At 36.3% G+C, this 22539-nt stretch overlaps 1 protein-coding gene across 13 annotated transcripts in view; it reads left to right on the top strand.

Annotated features, from left to right (window-relative positions):
• Positions 1–22539, top strand: part of MIPOL1 (mirror-image polydactyly 1) — a 353644-nt gene that overhangs the window by 117021 nt on the left and 214084 nt on the right. For all 13 annotated transcript variants that reach the window (XR_009597112.1, XR_009597113.1, XR_009597110.1 and 10 more), the window contains 2 exons: positions 10562–10595; positions 10855–11025. Coding sequence is in view for 5 of the 13 variants with exons in the window: in XM_060401446.1 (XP_060257429.1) it covers positions 10562–10595; positions 10855–11025 (205 nt within the window). In the remaining 8 variants the exon portion in view is untranslated. The remainder of the gene's footprint in view (positions 1–10561; positions 10596–10854; positions 11026–22539) is intronic.

The raw sequence follows: 22539 nt of genomic DNA on the forward strand, positions 1-22539 counted from the left end.
ACTCTCAAGAGTCTTCTCCAACACCACAGTTCAAAAGCATCAATTCTTCAGCGCTCAGCCTTCTTCACAGTCCAACTCTCACATCCGTACATGACCACTGGAAAAACCACAGCCTTGACTAGATGGACCTTATTCGGCAAAGTAACGTCTCTGCTTTTGAATATGCTGTCTAGGTTGGTCATAACTTTTCTTCCAAGGAGTAAGCGTCTTTTAATTTCATGGCTGCAGTCACCATCTGCAGTGATTTTGGAGCCAAAAAAACACCAAAATCTGACACTGTTTCCACTGTTTCCCCATCTATTTGCCATGAAGTGATGGGACCAGATGCCATGATCTTCGTTTTCTGAATGTTGAGCTTTAAGCCAACTTTTTTGCTCTCCACTTTCACTTTCATCAAGAGGCTTTTTAGTTCCTCTTCACTTTCTGCTCTATAGGTGGTGTCATCTGCATATCTGAGGTTATTGATATTTCTCCCGGCAATTTTGATTCCAAGTGCTTCTTCCAGCCCAGCGTTTCTCTGCATAGAAGTTAAATAAGCAGGGTGACAATATACAGCCTTGACGTACTCCTTTTCCTATTTGGAACCAGTCTGTTCCATGTCCAGTTCTAACTGTTGCTTCCTGACCTGCATATAGGTTTCTCAAGAGGCAGGTCAGGTGGTCTGTATTCCCATCTCTTTCAGGATTTCCACAGTTTATTGTGAGCCACACAGTTTTAGTTTTTTAGTTAAACAATATTATTTGACTCAGCTATGAAATAATAATTTTGAACTCCTTCTTTTCTTTTTCTTTATGAATTCTACTTTCCAAAATTTTATAAAGTTACGTTGGATACAATAGCCAAAGTACTTCTCTGGGTTTAACCTTAAATTTATAGTTTAAAGAATTAAGAATCATTGCTGAAACTTTTATCATACATGGCATTTTTACACCTGAGTTCTTTATTGTGGGAAATTCCTGGGTGACCAGATTTCATCTTCAAATAGTCTTTTAAGGAAAGGTTTATAAATACTTTATTCTAAACTTCAATATGCTCCAGACTGGCTGTTTATTATCCTTATATTCAAAGTGGTTATGAATAAAATTCTTGGCTCACGTATTTTTCATTCTAAACATTGTAAAAAATGTTACTGACTTTTCTGACATCAAGTTTGTCTGAAAAGTCTAGCGTCCATCAGATTCCTTTTTCCCTCACTTAAAGGTAGTTTATTTTTTCCTGCCTGGATACCAGAAGGATTTTCCTTTATTCTTGAAGTAGAACAGCTTAATCAGGATGCTTGTGTTGATTATTATGTAATAATATTTTTAGAATCACAGCATGTCTTTCTAAAGACTATTTGATTCTTCCTTTATTTCAGGGAAATTTTAGATTTTTAAATTTTATTTTTGGTTTTCTATTTTATTTTAAAAATTTTTTTAATTTAAATTTATTTATTTTAATTGGAGGCTAATTACTTTACAATATTGTATTGGTTTTGTGGTTTTCTATTTTAGAGACTTTGGTTATTATTATAGGCACTTTGGTCCTCATCTGTTATCAATTCAATAATTATTTTAATTCCTGTTTTTTTTCTGTGCATTCATTGTGACAGTCTCAAGCCTTTCCTGTACGTTAATACTTCCAGTTTTACAATCCCATCTCCTGTTCTTTCTACTTCATTTATTAAATATATGTCTGTTTATTTATTCTCAATGTTTCCTCAGGCTTTCTTTTCTTTCTTTTTAAAATTATGTCAGTTTCAGGTCTGTCCTTTAGTTTTCAGTTTTCCTCTTCATCTGCTCTTTTGTTTTGGCATCTTCTCTTTGAAATTTGTTTTATTGACTTCATGTTCTTATGCTTTTCTAGAATGCCAGCCATTAATAGGTCAACTTCTTCTTTCTCTTGGTCGGTGTTATCTTTTATATTGTGATCTTTATTCCATCTGCATGATACTTTGTCATGTGTTTGTGGTGAATTCATAGTTGACTTGTCATTTCTCTTTTATCTTGCTCATACTTAGAATCGTCAAGAAATTTTATCTGTTCTGATATGGTGCAAATGAATTTTCCTTGATAAATATTTCACATTATTTGACACCTGTTTGCCTTCTCCTCTGACTCTTGGCTAGGTATTGCTTCTGGGCCACCTTTCTACATTGCCCTAGGGCAGTAGTGTAGGAGCAGAGGTTGGGAAGACCTCTTTGGGGTTGGGTGCCCATTTTGCTTGAGATCCTGTCCTCTGCTTGTGGAGTTTTGTTTGGTGTCTTGCACTGCACTGAGGGGCCACTCTGTCCCTTCTTGTGAATATCCTGATTCCATGGAGTAGTACTTTGGGGCTTTTATTCGTTACACCAGTGTAGTAAAAAGAAACAGGCAAACACAATGGCCAGCCCTGATGATTTTTGCTCCATCTGTAAAGATTCTTAGTAATACAGAAAGATTTCCTTAACTTTTCTTTAGGCTGTCTACTCAACTCATTGGTCTCTTAAGGTTATTTATAAGCTGTGTGGTATTAGTGAAAAATTCCTAAGATTTGGTGAGGTCACTGTCTTTTCTCAATACCTATTTTCATGTGTAAAAAGATAAGTTAGTTGAACTAGTTCAAAATCGTTTTTCCACCCTCCACCTTGTCCTTACTTTAAAAACTTACTGCATGATGTCCTGCTTCCTCTACAGTTTGATTAATTTTTATCTTCTGTTCAAGTGGTATGTGATGGACTAGATGGATTTGTGTTCAGATTTCACTCCACTGTCTTTACTTGGACTTTTTTTAGATAAACTTTACATTTTAGAATACTTTCAGATTTACAGAAAAGTTGTGAGGATAATACAAAGTTTATATAACGCTCACCCAGTTTCTTTTATTGCTACCATTTTGTATTACTATGATATATATGTCACAGGAGAGAAATCAACATTGTTATACAACTATTTACTCTAGGCCGTACGGGCTTCTCTGGTGGCTCAGAGGGTAAAGCGTTTGCCTGCAATGCAGGTTCAATTCCTGGGTCAGGAAGAGCCCCTGGAGAAGGAAATGGCAACCCTCTCCAGTACCCTTGCCTGGAAAATCCCATAGACGGAGAAGCTTGGTAGGCTACAGTCCATGGGGTCACAAAGAGTCGGACACGACTGAGCGACTTCACTCCACTTCATACTTTATTCAGATTTTGCTACTTTTCTCTAATGTCCTTTTTATTTTCCATGATCCTTGCCAGGATTCCATAGGCATGTAGTTACTGTGTCTCCATTGCCCACTCTGGTCTGTGACATTTTCTCAGACTTTCCTTGTTTTTGATGATGTGACAGTTCTTTGGAGTACTGGTCAGGTATTTTATAGAATGTTCCTCAATTTCAGTTTCTCTGAAGTTTTTCTCCTGATTAGACTGACGTATTGGTTTTATGGGACAAATAGTACAGAAGTGAAAAGCCGTTTTTATCACATCATTTCAAGATTATATTCTGTCAACGTGACTTTCAGCTGGGGATGTTAATTTTGGTCTCCCAGTCAAGGTAGTGCTTGCCGTGTTTCTTCACTGTAAAGTTACCCACATTCCTCTTTTATACTCTACTCTTTGAAGCAGATCACAAAAGTGCAGCCTATACTCAATGGTGGGGCTGGAGAGTGTGGGCTAGGAGGTTGTATTTTTTTGGTTGTGCTGGGTCTTCGTTGTGGCATGCAGGCGTCTCTGGTTGTGGTGCATGGGCTGAGTTGCCCTGCAGTATGTGGGGTCTTAGTTCCTTGACCAGGGATCCAGTCCTGCATTGGAAGGCAGATTCTTAACCGCTGAACCACCAGGGAAGTCCTGGTTAATTGAGCTCTACCTTTCTTAGTGGACAATATCTATATAAATTATTTGTGATTCTTCAATATAGGAGATTTTATCCCTAATTTATGTGTTTAGTTAGGTCAGTATGGACTCATTGATATTCATTTAGTACTTTGAGTTATAATTAAATTCTGTGTTAATTTGTTTCTTGGGGTGTTCCAGTTTTGACCATTGGAAACTCTTTCAGGTGATTCCTGTATGCCTTTGGCTTGTTCTCATCCTTTTGGTTTTTGAACATTTTCTTTCTTTCTGGCACTATGAAACATATAAAATGTTCTATGAAAGGGATGTGCCCACCCAGCAATGAATCAGAATTCTCATTGCTTACCATCCTTGCCAGCATTTGTAATTATCCTTTTTGTTTGGTTAGGTTTCCATTGGACATTTAGCCATTCTCCAGTAACAGCCATTCTCCAGCTGTGTATCTTCTTTGGTAAAGTGTCTGTTTAGATATTTGACCTGTTTTTGAAGTTGTATTGTTTTCTTCTGTTAATTTTAAGTGTTCTTTATGCGTTCCGTATGTGAGTCCTTTTTCAGATAGGTGGTTTTCAAATATTTTCTTGCAGTCCATATTTTTGGTCTCTCAACAATGTGTTTAGCAGAATATAAGTTTAAATTTTGATAAAATCCAGCTTACTGGTTTTTCTTGTATGTTTTGTACTTTTGGTATTGAATCTAAAACTCAGTGCCACATGTTAGGTCACACCAAATTTTCTCCTGTGTTTTCTTCTAGAATTTATAAATTTCATGTTTTACATGTAGGTCTATAATTCAGTTTTAATTGATTTTTGTGTAAGGTGGTATAGTACATGATACATATAGTTTTACTTTTACATCTGGACATTTATTTATTCCAGCACCATTTGTGAAAAGGGTATCATTTCTCCACTAATTTCCTTTGCACCTTTGCCAAAAATCAATTGACTGTATTCATGTGGGTTAATTTCAGGACTTTCTTTTCTGTTCCATTGATCATTGAGTCTGTCACTGGCATTGCCAGTACCACACACTCTTGATTGCTAAATCTTGAAATCAGATGTCATCCTTCTAAATGTTGCTCTTTTATTATAGAATTATTTTGACTATTCTGGTACATTTGCCTTTCCATATACCTTGCAGAATCAGTTTGATTTTATCTACAAAAACAGTTGTTGGGGCCGAATGTGTTTAAACATACTCTTCAAATAGATACCTTTTTTCTTATTTCAATAATGCAGCTATTAATACCTTTAGAACTCTTCTTTAGGGATTTGTAAGTATTAGTAGCTTCAACTTATCAACCATTCACTGTACTACACTTCACATATAATTTATGACCATAAATCTTCTATGTAGCTTGATCATCAGTTTTTATGTATCATTTTTATTTGTGCCTTGTTGATTTACAATGTTGTGTTAGTTTCAGGTGTACAGCAGAATGAATGTTATGCATACACATATGTGTTCTGCTGTGTGTGCTTGATCGTGTCCAGCTGTGCGACCCCAGAGACTGTAGCTCACCAGACTCCTTTGTTCATGGAATTTTCCAGGCAAGAATACTGGAGTGGGTTGCCATTTCCTCCTCCAGGAGATCACCAATTTTAATCATGAATTTTGCTTATAAATAGATTTGAGTGGTTTTTGAAATGAAATTTGCTTGAAAAAGATTGCAAATCAATTTTTTATGTAGTGTCACAACTCCTTGAGTTAGGTGATAATCAAGCTTTATAGGTGAGCAGACTTAAGAGTGATCGACTACCTGCCTAAGGAGTCATAGTAAGTCACACGCTATAGCTACCTCAGATCTATTCAGGCAGCTCAAACTTATCATATCCAAAAATGAATTATTAGTTTATTTTTAAAGCCTGATTCTCCTTAATTCCCTGTACCAATCAGTGGCATAACCACTCTCTCACATATCCAAACCAAAACTTCTTCCTCAGAATTCCTCTTAGATTGGTCTCTTAGTTTTGTTCATTCTATCTCTTTTTTCCCCTTGGAAATATGACTTGCTTTGTGGACTAGGAGATGGTCAGTTCATTCTGTCTCTTTAAAAGATGGATCTAAGTTGAACCTTCTTTAAATTTTTTAGCCTCCATTGTCTACTTTCATTGGTATATATGTTTTGTTATAGTTTTTATTACAGTACATGAAAATTAGGCTTCTTTGAGGTTTTCATTTTGTTCTAGGTAGAGTTCATATTGAGGGAAGAATGGGGAAGGGAGTTAAGAAAAACAGTCCTATCCTAAGCCTTCTCTTTTAGTTACTTAGTCCATTCAATAAATACTTACTGAATATGTGCTAAGTGTCAGGTACATTGCTAGTTGCTGGGAACACAGCATTATGGCCTCAGTTAAGATCAGCATCAAGTAAATAATTACATAAATATTTAAAATAATTTCAAGTGATAATGAAGAATTTTTAGTTCCTAGGAAAAGTTTATAGACAGCTCCTACTTTATTACAGTCAAGGGTTTCAGGTAAGGGGATCAGGACAAACACATAAGAAGCAAGAACAACAGCAGCAACAAATAGCATGTCAGTACAGTTTTATATGGTGCTGTGGAGGTTCCTTTCTAGTTAGCTGAGGTCTGTGAACTCTGAACATCAATAGTGCATTTTAGACTAAATCTTTGTTAAGATAGAACCAATTTGTAACTGAGCTTTGCTTGACTGAAAGGCATATTTAGAAGCATTGTGTATAAGAAGAAAATATATGAATTATTTTACATCTCTTTTTTAAAAAGGGTTTTGCATCTTTTATTTCTCTAAACAACGACCTTTTTCCTTGGTTTGAGAGAGAGTGCCCTACTTTGTGTAGCAAAGTATCCCATATCATTTATCCCATATCAATGGGATATGATAGTTATTCTCAAATTGAACTTTCTCTTTCCTTTGTCTCATAATAGCATATGTGCTCGATTGCTCAGTTGTGTCTGACTCTTTGTGACCCCATAAACTGTAGCATGGCAGGCTCCTCTGTCCATGGAATTTCCTAGGCAAGAATACTGGAGTGGGTTGCCATTTCCTTCTCCAACATTTTTTTTAAATTCCTCATTTCTTGCTTCCTGTAATCTGGAAATTCCTTCCTTCTCTTTTCTCTTATCATTTTTTCACTTCTGATCTACTTTGCATCTTTCTGTATAATGTTTGTCTTGTCGTCTTATTCTGTCACTTCTCTGCTTTCCCTTACTCCCTGAATTTTTAATGCTTTTTTGTCTCTTTTGCTTCTGTTCAAAACTAGGAAAAAATAAAAAAGCTTCAAGGTAAAATGACTTTTGTAGCATGCCAGTATAGACATCCATACATATGAACATTCCAGCTTTTGAGATCATGATATCTTTTTTCAATCTTTTATTATTGGTGTATTTTTTTTATACCATATTAAAGGTGGCACTGTGTAAAAAATGAGACTTAGAGAAAAAAGCAAATACTTTAGGATTTTCTGATAAGCTGATCATTAATTAGTTTTATCATTTGGGGTCAAAGTTTTGCTTCTTCCCATTGAACAAGGTAAATGACTCTAGGTTCAGAAGGAAAAGATGTTATATTGACTGATTTAGGAATAAATCAAGAAATGTGACATTTCGTGCATGAGTCTTTTCACTTAGAGTGCAAGGTTGTCAGTCAGAATTTGCATGGTATAGGAAATCAATTGAAACTTGAGCCCATGGACATTTACTTCAGCAATATTCTTACTGATTATCATGACTGTCTAATTAGATTGTTATAGGAATAATTTAGAGTTTATGAAAGGTTAAGGTTCTTTTGTTTAATTGTAAACTTCCTATTAAAATATAGTGTATAATTTGTCAGCTATAATTCATATGACAACTATTATTTTGTCTTTATTAAGCAAATAAAACTTTTATGTTGTACACGCTGCTAGTAAACCTTAAGCCTAAAAAGTCATTTTACATAGAAAGTTGAATGTCTTATGTAACTATTTCAAATTGGTTCAATTTTTAAAGGTAAGTTGTTTGTCTAATTTTTGTTTTAATTTTTGATACAGTATATTATGTACTTACCATAGAACTATATTTAATCTTCTGGAAGCCACTTTTGTTGATTTTTAATCTTTAAGTAGATATTGAATGATCCACCTCAGAAAAATGTGTCAAATATACTGTTTTGTCCTTTTGATAACAGCCATTCTGACAGGTATTAGGTTATACCTCATTGTTGTTTTGTACGAGAGTTTTTAAGTTTTTCTTCTCACGTTTTATTTTTCTCTTAGTGACCATTTATCTTTATACTTATATCAATTTTAAAGGGTTATAATAAAGCAAAATTGAGGTTCACATGCTAAGTGGCTGACTTGGCTCACTCACTTATGCCCTGCATTTCAGACCTGACATACTCACTCACTAAAACATGATTCAGATTCATTTATCAGAAAGTGATAAATCATTGTATATCATGTTCTTTTAAAGACAACCACACAATTTATTTATAAACAGAATGCTGAATTCATATACTGAGGATCTAGTAGTATATAACGTCTGCTAAGAAAATTTGATTTTAATATTTTTTCTTAAATTTTAGTTGTTAGCAGGGAATTTAATATTAGATTGAATACAGTTATCTTAATCTTTTCCTGTTGAAGACTGTTAATTTAAATCATTTAAAGTCTTAATTTGACTTTCCTTAAAGTAATAATTGTTCACTTTGCAGTGCTTGAAAAAAATGTACAGATATTATGCAGGAATTCCATGCACTTTTTATTGTGTTGATTATTTGGAACATAGGAATTCATTAACCTGTCTCTACTGCCATTTTCTTTTCGTCCATATGTAATTCTTTGAAACAAAAAAAAAGGGAGATGCGTAATACTGAGAAATAAAACTTTTTGTTTCCAGTAATCTGTAAATCTAAACGCTTAATTTCCACATGTCTTTTCTCATTTTAAATGATCAAGTTTAAAAATTGTTAAATTTATAAAAATTTAAGCTTCTTCGGAAACTGTCGTTAATCAGCTCTTTTAGTTTGATTTCATCTATAAAGAACAACATTTAGGTAAGTATTTCTCACCACCTATGGCTTTCTAAAAATCATATTTAGCCAACCAGTAACTGATGGTTAAAGCTGCTCATGTTTTTCAAATGTTTTTACATGATCTTAAACAAGTGTAAGAAGTTTATCTTATACTTTTCCACTGTATTTTTTAATTGAGTAAAAGAAATGATTATCTTCATAGTTCTTATAAACTAAGCTTCTATGAAGCAGAATATTTGAAAACTTTGGATTGATTTTGGGAGAAAAAGATAAAAGAGTATATATTTACCCTTTTTGGAATGTGAATCCAAGGGGACATTAGCAGTTTGAGATATAATACATTAAATATATATAATTCAAAATTGCTTCACCTGCTTGTTAAATACTATTTAAATATGGGTAGAGATAGGTTTTTTTATATATGTTCATCTTTACTTCCTCTCAATGAATGTAGTAGTTTCAGCTGTGGAGTTTGAAACAATTTTGTAATAAATTTATTAAGTATTTTTTATTTTTTCATAGTATCTTTTTTTTTTGCAGTAAATGTTAAATCATAGTAGCAAAGAAATAGAGGGGGAAAAATCAAAACAGAAATTTGGATATCTAAAATTTTTAGTCCAATTTTTATTTTACCCTTTTGTTTTTGGTTGCATTGCACATCATGTCTGATCTTAGTTCCCCAACCAAGGATTGAACCCACGCCCCCTTCAGTGGAAGCACAAGGCCTAACCACTAGACCACCAGGGAATTCCCTAGTACAGTTTTTAAATAATTGAAATCGTTTCTAAAATCTAGGTAATCTCGCTGGTATCCATGATAAAGTTTCATTTAATCTACCAAATTTAATATTGCCTAAGTTATATTACTGATAATTTTCTAAATATGTGATTTAGGACTTCTTTCTTTACTTTTACTGCATTTCTTCAGTTTACCAACATCAGCAAACTTCTCAGTGAGCACTAAGACTGTTTTCTTTTTTCATTTTTTAAAATTTATTTTTAATTGGAGGATAATTGCTTTTACAATACTGTGTTACTTTCTGCCACACATCAACATAGTATATATAGGTGTACATATGTCCCCTCCCTCTTGAGCTTCCCTCCTACCTCCCATCCCATCCTCCCCTAGCACTATGACTCTTGTAAGACAAAAATGCATTTATGACGGGAACCAGTTTACCTTTTTTGCCCTTAATTTGAATAATTCTATCTATGTTATGCAGAAAATAATATTAGATATCTAAAAATGTGGCGCAGTTTTGGTCAGCATTTCTATACAGTGTATTTGTTTTACCAAATAGATAGCAGCCGGAGATTGTCAGGTCAAATTTAGTGGTAATTATTTGTTGTTGCTTTTTGAGGGAACATTGTTAAACTTGTAGTAAAAATACTTGCCTTGTTTTATTTGTGGTGATGTCCAAAAAAGAGAGGAAATACAGTTTCTGGTAAGAATTGAAAGTCCAGAAATAAATATAATGATGAGAATGAGTGCTTCTATCACTGGGGAACTTTCTTCATCTAAGCACATATGAACAATTGATCCTTGTAGTCATATATAGCAGTAAACATTAATAACTTAACAGTCTGAAGTCAGTGCAGAAGAGATGGAGCATTATTGAAAGATGGAGTCGAGCAGGTGGCACTTTAATATGTTCAGTGTCATGGTTGACTCTAAAGACTAGTCGAATGAAATTACTTGAGGTTCTAAAGATTTAAAAAGCGAACTCATTTTGCTGCACTAAGGAAATGCTACTGATCAGGCTTTCTGTGTCCCTTTTTTCTAGGCTAGAAAATATTAACCCTGAAGAAAATGACATGGTAAGCCATTCTCCGAGGAGATTTCTTGATGTCAGTCTTATATCTTAGAGGCTTAAGTTCAATTGAGTGGGTTTCAAGAACTAAGATGTGGGAAAAAGAAGAATTGACACACTAATAATGTACATCTTTGCTGCAATATGAAAATTCAATAACTTCACTCAGTCAATTTACAATTCACATGTGCCTATTAATTAAAACCCTATATTAAATAAAATATATTAAAACTTCATGTCTGACTAACGTATAATGGTGTTGGTAGACATTACAGGAATTACTGAACAGAATAAACAATGCAGACACAGGGGTAGCTATTCAGAAGAATGGAGCTATAATTGTGGATAGAATCTACAAGACCAAGGAGTGTAAAAAGAGAATAACTGCAGAAGAAATGAACGCAGTGATTGAAGAACGAGATGCTGCTTTGTCTCAGGTACCTGCATGTATCTGTAAAAAGCTGTCTACCATTTTTCCCTCTTTCTTTACATTAAAAAATGACTTCCCCCCGCTTACTCTTAATTCAAATTAGTTTTTAGCTTATAATTAATACCACAATGATTAGCTATATTAAGATAATCACATATTTTGTTATACCATTCTTCAAATATATGTATCCTCATTTCTTAATAAAACTGCTAGCTTTTTATAAAAATTTAGTTCAATTCTTTAAAGTAATCGCTTTTATATGAGACTTCTTACTTGAGTCACAGTTTTGGGAGGGCTGAGATTATGTCTTTATTACTGTTTTATTCCCAGTGCCTAATTCAGTGCCTTTTAGTAAACATGGATAAATGAATCAAATTATTAGGGTATTCTTTTCTGAACATTACTTGCACCTTCCTGCTCCAGCTAAAACCTGATCACCACCCTGAGGATGCAGCTTCCCCTGCAGTCCTCTCAAGTGTGAATATATTCCCTCCCCCAGCAGTTGGGCCACTGGCCTTGGAGGCTTGTTTGATTAGTGCTTTTAGATCATTGTTCCTTTTTTCTGTCTAAACACCTCCAGCTTTGAGACCCATGCATCAGATTGTACCACCCATTACACACCCCTGTTGCAGTCATGTATACACTCCCATATAGCTTCCTTCATCTCTTTAAGATTTTAGGATCTATTTTACTGTCTCTTTCTTTAGCTTACTCTTGTCACAATTCTTGGTGATTTAAATCTCTCTGTGGATGATTCTTTCAGTAGCCATCTCATCTCTCTGAATTGCTCTCCTCCAGTCTTCCAGATGCTTTTTACCCGTTCTGCTGTTGACCCTATGATCATACCTTATTCTTGGTCACTATCAGTCTCAGTTTCAAGCATCCACTTACTATCTTTCCGGCCTACTCTAAAACTAACAAATTTCCAACTCTACTGGTGCCTGATGATATTGATCTTATCACCTCTTTTCCTTTCCTTTAACCCCTTCATGTCCTCTCTTCTCTCTTTATCTAGCTTAGATTCCTTGGATCACCATAATTATCTCCTACTTGCATGTAAGATAACCTCAGTTGTCCTGACCCTCCTCCTTTGTTCTGCTCACCTAACAAAACCTAAGTTTTATAAATTTAACTTTCTGCCTGTTCTATACCTTCAAAGCTTTATATGGCAAGAGTCTATCACACACATTTAATGACTCAACTGTTCATGACAGTTGTCTTCAAGTAGACCCCTGGTGTTGCCTGATAACCTTCTTGCCTTTTGCTAGTCCACTCACTCTCCCCCTCTGGAGGACTTCTTTATCTTCTTCCTTTCTCCTCAACTATCCAACCTCTTCTCGCCAATAGAAAGAGAAATTTCTGCTTGTCTCCATCATATCATTGACTGGCCTACCTGCATGTGGCACCCATATACTCCGCCTTTTCTACTTTATATCTTTCTTAATATTTCTGTTAGCGGACAGCTTCTCTATTTCACACACTTCTTTTCTTGCTTGTTTAAGGTTATCACATAACCAGCTGTCCCTTTTATACTTCATGAAATGTTTCCTATTAGCTCATTTCTATCAGTATCTGACATTCTTTAGTATATCCTTGAAGGCTGGGTGAGTTTTGGCACATCTTGGTCTACCTGTGGTTTACCCCTGTGCTTTTGGTGAGGCTTCCTAAACTGAGAGCTGAGTATTCACTAGGGACCTACTCCTGGAGAATCCTCTAGTCTGTTGTTTGTCTCCTCAGCATTATAAGACTGCTGGAAATGCCAATATTCTTTTCATAGGGCTTAGGGCTTAGCTCTTTAACTTCGAGCCCTGTACAAGTTTGGGATTTAGCAAATGATCTGAGATGGAAACAAGTCTCAAATCTCTAATTTTGTCACTTCAGCCCTGCATAAATGCCAGAGGCTTAGATGATTTCTCTGTTCTCCAACCAGAGTCCTCTATGTAGTCACAGCCTGATTTCTCAGCCTCTTGCCCATTCCTTGAGCCTTTAAAACTTAGGACGGAAAAAACAACTTCCGATCTTCCAATCACCTGTCTCCAGCTAAACCCTCTTCAGAATTCTAGCTGCTCAAGTCATTGTTGCAGCAGCAGTCTTCTGCTGTCTTAAACATGATTTTAAAATTTTAATCTAGCTTTCTTTTTTCTTGGCTGGAGCACTGTTCTGCCACAAATAATTCTATCTCAATGTGGAAATCTGACATTTATCATTTATCTTCAGATTAAAATTGGGAAAATTTCAATTTAAACTTTTTAAATGAGCAACTTTTTTTTTTTTTTTTTTTTAGCATTTTGTACCCTACCAAGTGTATTCAATCTTGGATCATTCAGTATATTGTTTGAAAAAAAAAGTGAAGTGTTAGTTGCTCAGTTGTGTCTGACTCTTTGTGACCCCATGGATTGTAGCCTGCCAGGCTCCTCTGTCCCTGGAATTCTGCAGGCAAGAATACTGGGTAGCCATTCCCTTCTCCAGGGGATCTTCCTAGTGCAGGGATCAAACTCAGGTCTTCTTCGTTGCAGGCAGATTCTTTACTGTCTGAACCACCAGGGAAGCCGTATATTGTAAAAGAGAGAGTCAAAACTATTTTTTTTGAGCTTACAACAATTATAGGTATAAACTCCAGCTTAGGATGTTTTAGAAATCATTTATTTTGTTAACTAAAACATCCATGTACGTAGAGAACTGACCGCTTTCTTCCTTTATTCCTGCTATATTCCAAATCTTTATTACAAAGTTTTTGCTTTTGTGTTTTGGATATATTTTATATACCAACCCCCTAACCCTTTTGGCAAAAGTCCATACCCCAACCTTCATTCCTGTGCCTTACTTATTTAGTGCTCAGAAGCTAGGCCGTTCACCTACTACACTGGGTACCAGCTGAGTTCCAGTCAATGAAAATATAATATTATTCTATGGACTACAACTATCAGTGAGGCCTGAAGCCTTCTCCTGCCAGGCTCTAACCATCTATGCATATCCTGGGAAATCAAGACTAGCCTAGAACCAGTCTAATTTAGCCAGAACTCCAGGAATAGTATGCTAATTATGTGAAAACTTGACTGGACCATGGGGTGTCCAGCTTTTTGGTTAGACGTTATTTCTGATCGTGTCTGTGAGGGTGTTTCTGGATGACATTAACATCTGAATCTTACATCATTGACTTTCCTGGTTTTAATGCCTTCGGACTAAAGCTGAAAACTATACCTTTTTCTTATGGTTAGAATGAGACTTTGAGTCTTTGGAAAGAATACCACAGAAATATCATCTTAATTAGCACTATTTTCCCTTTCCCCAGGTCAAGTGTCTCAGTGTCCTTTCCCTGAGTTTCCTTTTCCTTTGTTGTCTTCCACTTGTTAATTTTCCATCTTGGCCTATCAAGGCTAAATGAGTGATCATAAATTTCTATTACCTGAACACCATGCAGAGGATCTTAACTCATCACTATTTTCTGGAAAAGAGTCATTCCAAATCCCTAAATTCAGTAGTAACTCTTTTTCATCTGTGTACTTTCCTTTATTGTGTTTGTTGTTGAAAATATTTTTAAAACATTTATGTGCCTCTTTTTAACCAAAATATAATTTAACACATTTTTTTGATAGTTACTTACTTCTGTCAAATGCTATAATGAAAACTATAGATCCTGAGATCTTTTAGGTCCACAGTTGACAAATGTAAAAAGCAGGGAGGACCATGGAGTAAGTATCAGGGTAATTAAAGAAATTCAGCTAAACATTTCAGGTTCCTCCTTCTCTATAGCTTGCAAGCTGTTGATATACCATGCACTAAGCTCTAGCAAAATGAAAAATAAACTAGTTAAGTGGAAGATGTGAATCCAGTACAGGATTACAATGAATAAATTCTAAGAAGGCTGCTGAACAGTTTACCACAAGTACAGGTGATCTCTTGCTTTGTAACTCTTTGTACCTTTAAGTGTATTTCCCCTTCTCACTGACACATGCTTCTATTCACTTGCTACTGTCTCATCTCCTACTGCTTTATAGCCAACTTAAATATTCTCTCTCCCATAAAGGTCTCTTTAATGGCACAGTATTGATAAATATCTGCTTTGTGCCCACATTTTACTTTATATCCTATTATACTACTTGTCACACTGCAGTACAGTTAATTGACTTTATGCCTATCTTCCCACCTAACTTGAAGGTAGGAACTGTCCTTTATCTGTGTCTATTAGTCTTTAGGACAGTGTAGGCACAAAACAGATGAATTAATGAATTGAATGAGCTTAGCTATTTTATATTTTAGATCTATTTCAAGATCGGTTCAGTTCTTAAAGGAGTTATGGCTTCAGGTCTTACAACTAAGTGTTTAATTTGTCTCAAGTTAATTTTTGTGAATGGTGTAAGATAGGGATCCAATTTCATTTTATTACATGTTCAGTTCAGTTCAGTTGCTTAGTCATGTCTGACTCTTTGTGACCCCATGGACTGCAGCATGCCAGGCTTCCCTGTTCATCACCAACTCTCGGAGTTTACTCAAACTCATGTTCATTGAGTCGGTGATGCCATCCAACCATCTCATCCTTTGTCGTCCCCTTCTCCTCCTGCCTTCGTTCTTTCCCAGCATCAGAGCCTTTTCCAGTGAGTCAACTCTTCGCATGAGGTGGCCAAAATATTGGAGTTTCAGCTTCAGCATTAGTCCTTCCAATGAATATTCAGGATTGATTTTCTTTAGGATGGTCTGGTTGGATCTCCTTGCAGTCCAAGGGACTCTCAAGAGTCTTCTCTCCAACACCACAGTTTAAAAGCATCAATTCTTCTGCGCTTAGCTTTCTTTATAGTCCAACTCTCACATCCATACATGACTACTGGAAAAATCATAGCCTTGACTAGATGGACCTTTGTTGGCAAAGTAATGTCTCTGCGTTTTAACATGCTGTCTAGGTTGATCATAATTTTCCTTACAAGGAGTGAGCGTCTGTTAATTTCATGGCTGCAGTCACCATCTGCAGTGATTTTGGAGCCCCCAAAAATAAAGTCTGACACTGTCTCCACTGTTTCCTCATGTATTTCAAGATAAACTGAACTAAAAGGAGTTATTGAAATATTTATGCATCCACATTTTACTGAGGACCTGTTATATCTTTGTGTTGGGGGACTCAGTGAAAGTGAGAGTCACTCAGTCATGTCCAACTCTTTGTGTCCCCATGGACTATATAGTCCATGGAATTCTCCAGGCCAGAATACTGGAGTGGGTAGCCTTTCCCTCCTCCAGAGGATCGTCCCAATCCAGGGATAGAAGGTTCTTACTCTTATGGAACCTATGTTTTATTATGGTAATAAAGATCGTGAACAAACGAATGAAGTATTTTCAGTTAGTGATATTATTAAAATAAAAAGGTAATGGAGAGTGACCACAATTGGTCATAGGATTGTCACTTTAAATTGGGTGATCAAGGCAGTCCTTTTGTTGAATTATTGAAGTCTGGTGAATAGTTGAATTGAGACTTGAAAGAAGAGTCCAGCCATGCTAATCTATAAAGAGAACATTCCATCAGGAAAGAATACATCAATAATGTGCTGTGTAAGTGAGCAAGCTTTGTGTGTTTAAGGTATTGATGTAAATGTTCCAAGCTTAAATACGGTTGAAGAGCACTGAGCAAGGAAGATCACAGCAACTGATGAGGTAGAAGAGATAGGCAGCAGACAAATTTGTAAGGTTTTATGTGGCATGGTAAGCACTAAAATTTGTGTCTTATATTGAAGGAGAAGGCTGTTGCAATTGTCCAAGCCAGAGATGAAACTGAGCTAGTTCATAGGGGCAAGTGTAGATTTGGAGAAGTAGATACATTTGAAAAATATTTCAAGAGTATAGCGAGTAGATCTTTAAGACAGATCGGTTTGGGGCATAAGGGAGCTGGAAGAATTAGGCTAAGTCTGTTTTGGACTTGAATGCTGTGTAGATTATTTGCTTTCATTCTTGTGATGAGCAAGTTCAGGTGGTGGGTGGGGGGAGGTGATCAGTGTATTTCCAGAGGGAATTTATATTTTTGATGGATATGGTATATTTGAGATGATTCTTAGAAATCCAGATGTAAGTATTGAGTATTCACTTAGCTATTGCAGTCATCAGCGTACAGATAATTAAAGATGTGACTCTAGATGAAACCAGAGAAAGATAATTGCGAAAGAGTGGGCCTAGGATCAAACCCTGTGGTCTATCAACAATTTAGCAGTTGGCCAAAGCGGAAGGGGCCCATGAAGAGACTAGAAATGATGGAAAATGAAGAAGGAAACTGAAGAAGTGTTTGCAAAAGATTTGAATGATCAGTTCCCTTGAATGGTGTTAAGGGGTCATGCATGTTGAAGGTGGGATTATTACTTTTAAATTTGAGCAGATGGGAGGTGTTAAGAGCCTTGACAAGAGTTTTGTCCAGGACAGAGGCCACATTGAAGTGGTTTGAGGGAGAATGAAAGGTGAGGAACTAAACAGAGTGAATGTATACGACTTTTTTTTACCTCCCTATAATGGCAATAGAGAAATTGCCAATAGATGGAGAATGGGCTTATGTTTAGGGTAAGGGTGAATGGTTGGTGGGCTTTTCTTTCTTTTTTAATGGGAGATTCTAAGGCATGTTGTTGGTCTGTTGATGGAAATGAACCAGAAAAGAAGGAAAGGTGAATTTAAGGGAGAGACTAGAGTATTACTTTAGCAAAGTCTTGAAGTAGATAAGTAGATTGAGAGCAGATCTAGAACTTAAGTAGAAGAGTTGTCTTTTGATAGGAACAGTAAAACTACTTTCATCGTAGCAGATGACTGTCAAGAACTTGGATAGATACATGAGCTGGCAAGTTGATGAATTTAGGAGATTAGGTGACCATCCTTTTCTTTTTGAAAATGTTAGGTTTTTTGAGTTTCTCAGTGTTATAGGTCAGTGGATGGTGGTGGAGATTTATAAAGAGGTGATAATTTTGAATACAGTCAGCCTTCTCTGTCTATAGGTTTGGCAGATATAGTGGATTCAACCAACCACTGATGGAAATTTCTATCTGTGGTTTGTTGAATCCACGGATGTGGAAACCCTGAATAAGGAGGGCCAACTGTATATTTATTGAAAAAAATCCACATAGGCCTGTGTAGTTCATACTGGTGTTTTTCAAGGGTCAACGGTATTTATTGTACTACAGCACTTTATATAAGGGCCTTGAGCTTCAGTGGGTCTTGATATATATGCAGGAACTCCTGGAACCAGTCCCCCGTAAATACCCTCAGGATGACTGGAGTTGTCCCAGTTTGTGTGTAAATAAACTTTAACAAATCTCCTTGAAGAGCAAACCCAGATTCCTGGCCAGTGATGTAACCATCAGTGGTAATGTTCCACGTTAGCAGAGGAAAGCATAACCAAGTTTCCAGATCTCTCCACTGTTAAGTGTTGCTTTCACTCTGTAGCCCTTGTAATTCACGTAATAACTAGCTCCTAATAAATGCAAAATAATAATCTGTTAAATTATTAGAAGTTTGACAAAAAACTCATACTTGGAAATAAATCATAATGTTTAGAGTTTGATTTTTTCAAGGAAAGTAGGAGACATGTTTAACATTATTATTGTGACTAAAAATTTTTATTAATTTTTTCTCCCGTCAGGTTGTTAATTTGCTTCCCTGTCTGTCATGCAGTTATTTGCCTGTGCATTTTTTCCAGTCCATCTTGCTGAAATGTATTGTTGATATTTGATCTAGTCTAATAACTTTCTTTCTTCTTATTACAACATTTTTACAACTTTTTGAAACTATAGATAACGTTGGACAAGTACAGAGAAGCAAGAACGGAAACAGTCATACACAGATCCTTTGCCTTTTTTTCAATGCACATCATATATACTACTTGATAACCTGACTTTTCACTTTGATTTTATATTTTGTGAGATATTCGTATATTTTTCTAAATGTTTATATTAAGATTTATTGAACTCTTACAATGTTTGGGGAGGTAGTTATGTTTTTTCTCTTCTTTTCATAGCAGGAGCATTTTTGTAGGTAAATTTTTATGTACATCCATGTTTATTTCCTTAGGGAAAATTCTTAGAAGTAGAAATACTAAATCAAAGAGTATAAACATTTTAAATAAATATAGATTTTTGTATTGCCTTCATAGAAAAATTATACACAGAAATGTTGAGATTTCATCCAAGGGGAATTTCAATGAATAAAATGCTCAGGAATTTAGACTTTATTTTCTAGGCAGTTGGGTCTCCTGAAATGTTTTTTAGTTTTCTGGTAATATGGAAAGTATGTTCTTGAACAAGATTTCTGGACAGCACTGCATAAAGTGAATTGTATAGTATAAGTCCGAGGCTGAGGAAATAGTTGGGATCCTATTGTAATAATTCAGGCAAGAGATAATGAGGGTCTAAACAAGAAAAATGATAGAGGAATAGATATGAAAACTAAACTTGCATTTAAAAAAAAATAACACTTTAAATCATGTATGACTTATAGGAAGGAACACAAATCTTAAGTAAAAATTTGCTAGATATTGACCCCATTTTATAGTACAGAAGCAGCACTCCAGAGGGTTCCTCCATGCATCTTCCTAGTCAGAATTCCTTTCTAAGAGTAGTCACTACTCTCACTTCTAACACCTTCTAACTTCTAACACCTAGGTCATTTTGCATGTTTTAAACTTGATATAAAAGGAATCATGCTACATACTCTTCTGTGTCTGACTTCCTTCATCCAGTGTTATTTATGCCAGTATGTTGATGTATGTTGTTACAGTTATCAGTGGTTTATTTTTTTCATTATAGTGTTATGTTCTATTGTATGAAAATAAGAGGTGTTAGAAATGATGTTGTTACTCTTTTTGATTTATTATGAATGAAGTCCTGTGGTGGTTCTTTATATTCACTACTTTTGGAACATATTCAGGGATATACACAGGAGAATAGCTGTCACAGATTTAGCTTTCATAGGTAATGCTAAACGTTTTCCTGAAGTTGTTTTACCAGTTTACACCAGCAATGTAAGAGCTTCTCTAGCTGCCAGGGTTAACACTTGCTATCACTCAGTTCAGTTGCTCAGTCGTGTCCGACTCTTTGCAACCCCATGAACTGCAGCACGCCAGGCCTCCCTGTCCATCACTAACTCCTGGAGTTCACCCAAACTCATGCCCATTGAGTCAGTGATGCCATCCAGCCATCTCATCCTCTGTTGTCCCCTTCTCCATCTGCCACCATTCCCTCCCAGCATCAGAGTCTTTTCCATTGAGTCAACTCTTCAAAGAATTGCAGTTTCAGCTTTAGCATCATTCCTTCCAAAGAACACCTAGGACTGATCTCCTTTAGAATGAACTGGTTGGATCTCCTTGCAGTCCAAGGGACTCTCAAGAGTCTTCTCCAGCACCACAGTTCAGAAGCATCAATTCTTTGGTGCTCAGCTTTCTTCACAGTCCAACTCTCACATCCATACATGACCACTGGAAAAACCATAGCCTTGACTAGACGGACCTTAGTCGGCAAAGTAATGTCCCTGCTTTTGAATATGCTATCTAGGTTGGTCATAACTTTCCTTCCAAGGAGTAAGCATCTTTTAATTTCATGGCTGCAATCACCATCTGCAGTGATTCTGGAGCCCCCCAAAAATAAAGTCTGACACTGTTTCCACTGTTTCCCCGTCTATTTCCCATGAAGTGATAGGACCAGATGCTATGATCTTAGTTTTCTGAATGTTGAGCTTTAAGCCAACTTTTTCACTCTCCTCTTTCACTTTCATCAAGAGGCTTTTTAGTTCTTCACTTTCTGCCATAAGGGTGGTGTCATCTGCATATCTGAGGTTATTGACATTTCTCCCGGCAGTCTTGATTCCAGCTTGTGCTTCTTCCAGCCCAGCATTTCTCATGATGTACTCTGCATATAAGTTAGATAAGCATGGTGACAATATATAGCCTTGACGTACTCTTTTTTTCCTATTTGGAACCAGTCTGTTGTTCCATGTCTAGTTCTAACTGTTGCTTCCTGACCTTCATATATGTTTCTCAAGAGGCAGGTCAAGTGGTCTGGTATTCCCATCTCATTCAGAATTTTCCACAGTTGATTATGATCCACACAAAGGCTTTGGCATAGTCAATAAAGCCAAAATAGATGTTTTTCTGGAACTCTCTTGCTTTTTCGATGAGCCAGTGGATGTTGGCAATTTGATCTCTGGTTCCTCTGCCTTTTCTAAAACCAGCTTGAACATCCGGAAGTTCATGGTTCATGTGTTGTTGATACCTGGCTTGGAGAATTTTGAGCATTACTTTACTAGCATATGAAATGAGTGCAATTGTGCAGTAGTTTGAGCATTCTTTGGCATTGCCTTTCTTTGGGATTGGAATGAAAACTGACCTTTTCCAGTCCTGTGGCCACTGCTGACTTTTCCAAATTTGCTGGCATATTGAGTGCAGCACTTTCACAGCATCATCTTCCAGATTTGAAATAGAACAACTGGAATTTCATCACCTCTACTAGCTTTGTTCATAGTGATGCTTTCTAAGGCCCACTTAACTTCACATTCTACGAAGTCTGGCTCTAGGTGAGTGATCACGCCATCATGATTATCTTGGTCGTGAAGCTCTTTTTTGTACAGTTCTTCTGTGTATTCTTGCCTCCTGTTCTTAATATCTGCTGCTTGTGTTAGGTCCATACCATTTCTGTCCTTTTTCGAGCCCATCTTTGCATAAAATGTTCCCTTGGTATCTCTAATTTTCTTGAAGAGATCTCTAGTCTTTCCCGTTCTCTTGTTTTCCTCTATTTTGTTGCATTGATTTCTGAGGAAGGCTTTCTTATCTCTCTTTGCTATACTTTGGAACTCTGCATTCAGACGCTTATATCTTTCCTTTTCTCCTTTGCTTTTCACTTCTCTTCTTTTCACAGCTATTTGTAGGTCCTTCCCAGAGAGCCATTTTTTGCATTTCTTTTCCATGGGGATGGTCTTGATCCCTGTCTCCTGTACAATGTCACGAACCTCTGTCCTTAGTTCATCAGGCACTCTGTCTATCAGATCTAGTCCCTTAAATCTACTTCTCACTTCCACTGTATACTCATAAGGGATTTGATTTAGGTCATACCTGAATGGTCTATTGGTTTTCCCTACTTTATTCAATTTAAGTCTGAATTTGGCAATAGGGAGTTCATGATCTGAGCCACAGTCAGCTTCCCGTCTTGTTTTTGCTGACTGTATACAGCTTCTCCATCTTTGGCTGCAAAGAGTATAATCGGTTCTGATTTCGGTGTTGACCATCTGGTGATGTCCTTGTGTAGAGTCTTCTCTTGTGTTGTTGGAAGAGGGTGTTTGCTATGACCAGTGCGTTCTCTTGGCAAAACTCTATTAGCCTTTGCCATGCTTCATTCCGTATTCCAAGGCCAAATTTTCCTGATAGTCCAGGTGTTTCTTGACTTCCTACTTTTGCATTCCAGTCCCCTATAATGAAAAGGACATCTTTTTTGGGTGTTAGTTCTAAAAGGTCTTGGAGGTCTTTGTAGAACTGTTCGACTTCAGCTTCTTCAGTGTTACTGGTTGGTACATAGAC

This window comes from Ovis aries, chromosome 18 (genome assembly GCF_016772045.2).
Source record: "Ovis aries strain OAR_USU_Benz2616 breed Rambouillet chromosome 18, ARS-UI_Ramb_v3.0, whole genome shotgun sequence".
NCBI lineage: Eukaryota > Metazoa > Chordata > Mammalia > Artiodactyla > Bovidae > Ovis > Ovis aries.